Genomic DNA, 6,028 nt, shown 5'->3' on the forward strand with positions numbered 1-6,028 from the left:
GACAAAATTAAAAAGTCATTAAATTAATATTTTCAGTTTCCAGTAAAATATTAAAACTTTTATTCCCACTTTCTTCCAAATATTTAATTATAGCATTTTAAAAAAATTGAAAGAATATTTCAGTAAAATTATTTACTGTTTTTTTTCTTAATCTTTGTATAAAAACTTTAATTTGAAGGGCAGGAAGTTTAATTATCCGCAATTCACTCGCAGGTTGAAACCTCAATAATGAGCCTCAATCCTCATATCGACAAAGACTTTCAAAATCTTGTGGTGATTTTCGAATAACATATGGTTTATAGAAATAGTTTATCACTTATTTATACAACCTTGAATTTGCTCAATGCATCAAAATACCATGAACACTTCCGTACAAGACAACCAACCTAGAACAAAAATTCAGTCCAACAGACAGCTATGTGCTTTCTCCTAATGCTCTTGCCAGGATGGCTCAAAATTCCTTAGGGTTTGAGGGCCAAACCTAATCCAACCTTTGCACTCTTCTCAATGGCCTTAGTGTCAACCTCCCCAGAAATGGTGAAGAACGATCTGGGACGCCACTCGTGCTGGATGAGAGCATTTGCCTTGCCCAAGTTGTTGACACGAGCCTTCACAGTCGTCAATGGATCCAATGCATGCTGGGTGCCAAGTGTGAGGGTGTTCTCATTGGTTGAGAATTGGTGAGTTACCTCAGCACCAACAGCTGTGTTGGTCAAGCGATTGACTGTATGGTAGTATGAAGCATTCAGGGAATCACCTTTGTTATTCCTGCACACAAGAATTCGTCATACATGCAAAAATGTAAGTTCATACTATCAATTAGTGTAAACACAACAGACCAGAGAAAGAGATTTTATACGGTATATTCAAATAGGAAAATATTTCAACAAAGTCTTGTCTAACTAGGTGAGGTCACTACATGTAAACAGAAATAAAAACAAGAGAGGAAATTGCAATCATGATGGAGCCTCATTAGGTTTGTTAATCAGCTCTGAAGCTTTACAAAACTATAGTAATTTTCCCCAAGTCATTCACAAGCAGAACAAACATGCTCAAGATCAATTTGAAATTTCCATAGTTCCCAAATGTAACTTATAGAAGGTGCAACGACCAAATCACTTAAATTAGAAGAATTATCTCAAAAGGGACAACAATCACTCACACAGTCAATGAGGCAACCAAATCATCTTTGGTGAAGTTCAATCCAGCATTGAATTTAGTTAACTCCCCAATCTTGGTGTCAAAAGAAACATCAGTACCAAGGGCAAGTACATTAGTTCCTACAACGCCGGAGAAGTTGACAATTGGGTTTGCTGTTAAACCCACACTGGTGCTTATTCCAGCATAGTCATGCAAGTACTGGACTTCCACCTGTTTCATGATGAAGTTTCTCAAATTTAGTAAATCATGGTTTCTGGTGAAGAATCAAACCTTCCCATACAAAATGACTGACTTATCTTACCTTTCCAGACCTTTGATCAGGAACTCTAAAGCTAAAAATAGTCTTGAGACCAGGAGCAGGCTCATTGACAGTGATAGTTGTGAAAAGCTGGAGTGCAAATGCATTATCAACTTTAGTGAAATTCATGCAATAGAATAGGTCTGTGTAAATTAAAGAACATAAAAGCAAATTGACATAGTGGCAAGAAGCATATGATGATTTTGGTTGACATTGTGCAAATATCAAACACCAAGCATAATACCAATGAAATCCCTCAAATATCCCCATTGCCCAATTTGCTTAAATGTAAATCAAGTTTAGGAATAGTGCATTGGATATCTGTTGTAAATTATGAATTTTAACTGCCATCATATATACACACGAAGAGATTCAACAGGGTTCCTCACCCACTCAGCTCATTGAAGCTGAAATCAAAATCAGAACACCCTTCCGTATTGAATGAGCATTAAGGGCATTTGCAAACAGCTACAATAAAGGAGTGGGGACATATAGAAACACCTTCAATTACACAGCCAGCATATAACTAAAGCCCCCCAATTTCAATTCTACAATACTATCAATTTTAGAATTTATTTTGAAGTTTTCTACTTCCAATTTCAATTCTACCTCCCATCCATCACACTACCCTTTTAGCAGGGCTTGAGCAGACTAATTGAAAAAGTTAACAGTAAGTGGTTTCAAAACAATAAGAAACCAGAACAAGCCAGTCAGCGGTGATTATTTTACACACTGACACCACCATAACATGAACATATACCAACAAATTGAAACCAACTAAAATCCCACCTTGCAAGGTTAGTAAAACATATATCAACCACCAAAATTGGTTTTCATAGTTTTGCACGCCCAAAAGCACAGAGAAGAACAAAACATTTCCAAACAACAACGGTGAACTTACATTGGAACCGGTGTCCACTTTGATATCAGTGGTGATGTTCTTGTTCTTCAACTGGGTGTTAACATCCGCCACAAAAAGGTCACCTTTCTTGGTCCCCGAGGATGTTATAGCCTAAAGCAGGATCACACACAAAACACAGAAGGAGATAGCAACAAAGTAAGTAACATTCTCAGAACCATGCATCAACACCTAATACCTATCCATGTCCCACACATGATTTGAAGCACTAACAACACAACATTGCTAATGCTATCACAGTAATACCACCCAAAGCAACACAACATCACAAATACCATTCCCCACACAAGCAAATCTTCCAATGGAACAACCACCCTCACCTCCCAAATACTCTCATATCAAATAAACCCCAACCCAAAAAGGAATAAACCCAGTTTCAATCAGTCCTAGAAATATAGCATCATCATAATCATCATCCTCATAATAATAATAATTAAAAAATAATAATAGTAATAAATAATAGCTTACAACTCCAGTGGGTGAGTAGGTAGTGATGGTAAACTTCTGGTCACTGTGGTAGTCCTTGAACAGGAGATCTACAATTAAAAAAAAAAACATTTTTTTAAAAAATAAAATATCAAATATATATATATATATATATATATATATATATATATATATAGAGAGAGAGAGAGAGAGAGAGAGAGAAAGAACCTCTGGCTTTCTTGCCAATGTCAGAGTAGAGACCAGGACCCTTAGACATGGCTTCTACACAGAGAATTGGAAATGGAAGACAAAGAAGAAGAACAGTGTGAGAGCTAAACAGTGGAAACACCTTGGAGAATATATGTAATAGTCGAAACCCTAATTTCGGAAATTGATTTCTTTTTTTTTCTTTTTTGGTGTTTTCAGAGGAAGAAGATGTGGACCGTTGATTTGGAAATGGAGTGGGGTTTGGGAAGCTTATGGCCGTCGGAATAATTTCTTTTTCTCCAAGCCATGGCTGAATTTTAATTTACATTTACATTGGAGAAAATAGTTGGATAATTTCTTTGCTCCATCTTATATATTCTTCAAGTTACGGTGGAATGAAATTCAATTAAAATTTTAGAATGAAGCCTATAATAATTACTAGTTAGGTTTAAATTTTTATCACACATTATGATTAAATTAATGGAAGTATATGAAATAAAAGTAAAGTAGAAAAAAATGGAAAGAAAATTGAAGACATGATGGATTTTTTTTTTTAATTTTTGACGAAACGATGAAATATGATGGATAGTAATATAGTCATGTATAATAAAGTATTGAATGTATTTATACCTTAATTTAATTATGGATAGTAATATAGGCATGTATAATAAAGTTGTTTGATTGTGTAATAATTACTTTTAACATTAATATTTTCAGTCACTTTTGATGATTTTTAATTTAACAACTCATTTTTTTAATAATTTGGTAGAATTGATGTAAAATTAATTTATCTTTATTCAGTTGTATACTAGTAGTTATTAAAATTAAAGTAATGTAATAATTTATTATAATACATAATTTTGAGAATAAAGACATAAAGATGTAACTAATAAGGGACTTATATTTCTTCTCTATAAATATTTCAAAAAAATTATGTCTATTTAATTAAGGGGAAAAAACCATAGACTTAAATAAATTTAGGATTGTGTGCAAATTTAAAATTTTAGTAATGTTATTAATATTAAAGAGACTGTTTAGTTTTCAGTAAAAAAAAATAAAGAAGAAGAGACTATTCAGTAACAAATAGAATTTAATACTTTTTACTATTTTTTTCTAATTAGAATTTATTATAATGTGTATTAAAAAATAATTTATGTCATTGATTATTAGACTAATTAGTAATTAAACTGGGTTTGACAATTGAGTTTCTTTTGTCTTGTCTTTTCATTGGGCTAAAGTCAAAGCTATTGTTATTCTTTTTTCTATTCCCCTGTTGGGCTTCGTTGCAGCACTCAACTCCTTTATTCTGTTGATAAATATACCTCCTTTATTAATTATATGTACTCCCGCATTCATAATCTTGTTATCGCATGCACTGGGTCATCTCTTAGTTCGTGCGTTTCACCTTTCTTTCTCTACAATTCTTTTTTCTTTTTTTTTAATTAGTAAAAATTAAACATAATATTAAAAAATTTATAATATTTATATACTTTATTTAATTAATTGAGTTAAACCTTCTTAATAATAATTTTTTGTTTTGATCCTTCGTTCCTCATTTGCAATCATAATTTTGCCTTCGACAATTTATTTTTGAAAAGAAACGGTAAGTGAGAATAAATAACACGGAGTTATATTTATGAATTATTACACTCCTTCATTGCAGCGTGTTTGGAAGGAAGCATATGAAGTGTGTATGGTTTGATATTAAAAAGTTGATTTTGTGTTTAAAACTTATTTTAAATGTTTAATTTGATTGTACAAAATATTTCAAAATTAACTATAAATTAAAATAATTTTAAATAACTTTTAAGTTCAATAAAAAAAACTTATATTGAAATTCATTATTAAAAATTAATTCAAATCAAACACATTTCTTCATATATGGAAATCATCCTGCACTATCAAGAAAAACCAATGCTCTCCAAGAAAAAACTGGATGTTATTTGAAAATGAAAAGCCCTACCATTTGCTGAAAATATTACATACCATCTCCTCATGAGTGATGCTATATCAAACATAACTTAATGTCAAACTAACTCTTTCCCCCCAAACACTAAATTTACAAAATCTTTAGCAAGTAAGGATGACAAAGAGAGATGTTTGAGATACATGTAGAGAATATCAACAACAACACATAAGTCAGTTCAAGTAATTTCACCAACCATTTAGATCAACTTCTCCCCAATTACGTCCGCTAACAGAAAGTTGCTTCTCTTCCACCAATATCCCACAGGTGTTTTGGAAATAATTGATCAAACTTACAACATCCTGCAAAATACGTATAAAATAACAATATAAGAAATTAAGATCCAGGCATCCAGCATTTGATAGCAATCCAAGTCCAAGCCGTCTCAATATTTACTTTTGTCAAAGTTAATAAAACAAAGTATAAGAAACCAAACCAAAAGTTTGAATTCCTTTTTCCACATAAAATGAATGAAAATACTGTTGGGATTCAATTTAATTAACCAAACCAAAAGTGTTGTTTGGTAATTACATTATGTGCAATTTTAAGTGAAATAAACTTGTTAAGATAGGAAAGTGGTTTTTTATTTGTGTGTGTGTGTTTGGGTTATGGTGGTGGTGGTTGACTTCTCAAAGAGGAACTGTATCTTATTCTTGTTTTCTTCTTTGGCAATCAATGCATTTTTCTAATGGTGGAGCTTGCTTGATAAAATTTGACTTGACTGCTTCTAAAGTTATTGTTACGGGAGAAGTAAAGGAAGGGGTGTCACTAGCAAGGGAGGTGCAGGAAGCAAGGAATGAGAGGCCACGAAGGGAACAACTCACCCCAGCATATCTAGAAGGGTACGATAGAAGCCATGCAGAATGGAGGAACGCGTGAAGCTTCTCGAAGGAATCGCGAGCACGATCAAGGCGTTAGAAGGCATAGATACCTTCTGTTAGTTGTTTAGCTTCTGTTAGGGTTAGTTAGGATGCATCTAGAAGCTTGTAACTACCTATAAATACGGTGTAATCATCTGTTGAAAGGCATGAAATAATACTTGATCGTTTCT

General features: G+C 32.7%; 1 protein-coding gene across 1 annotated transcript; it reads right to left on the minus strand.

The window, feature by feature from the left end:
- Window positions 1-214: 214 nt before the first annotated feature.
- Window positions 215-3,187, minus strand: LOC114400839 (mitochondrial outer membrane protein porin of 34 kDa-like). The gene is made up of 6 exons (XM_028363484.1): window positions 3,033-3,187; window positions 2,847-2,914; window positions 2,361-2,471; window positions 1,463-1,549; window positions 1,163-1,371; window positions 215-768 (listed from the first exon to the last, which is right to left on the minus strand). Exons 1-6 carry the CDS (start codon window positions 3,079-3,081, stop codon window positions 462-464), a joined length of 831 nt encoding a protein of 276 aa, XP_028219285.1. The 5' UTR covers window positions 3,082-3,187; the 3' UTR covers window positions 215-461.
- Between the last annotated feature and the right edge of the window lie 2,841 nt (window positions 3,188-6,028).

Source organism: Glycine soja, chromosome 19, assembly GCF_004193775.1.
Source record: "Glycine soja cultivar W05 chromosome 19, ASM419377v2, whole genome shotgun sequence".
NCBI classification, from domain to species: domain Eukaryota; kingdom Viridiplantae; phylum Streptophyta; class Magnoliopsida; order Fabales; family Fabaceae; genus Glycine; species Glycine soja.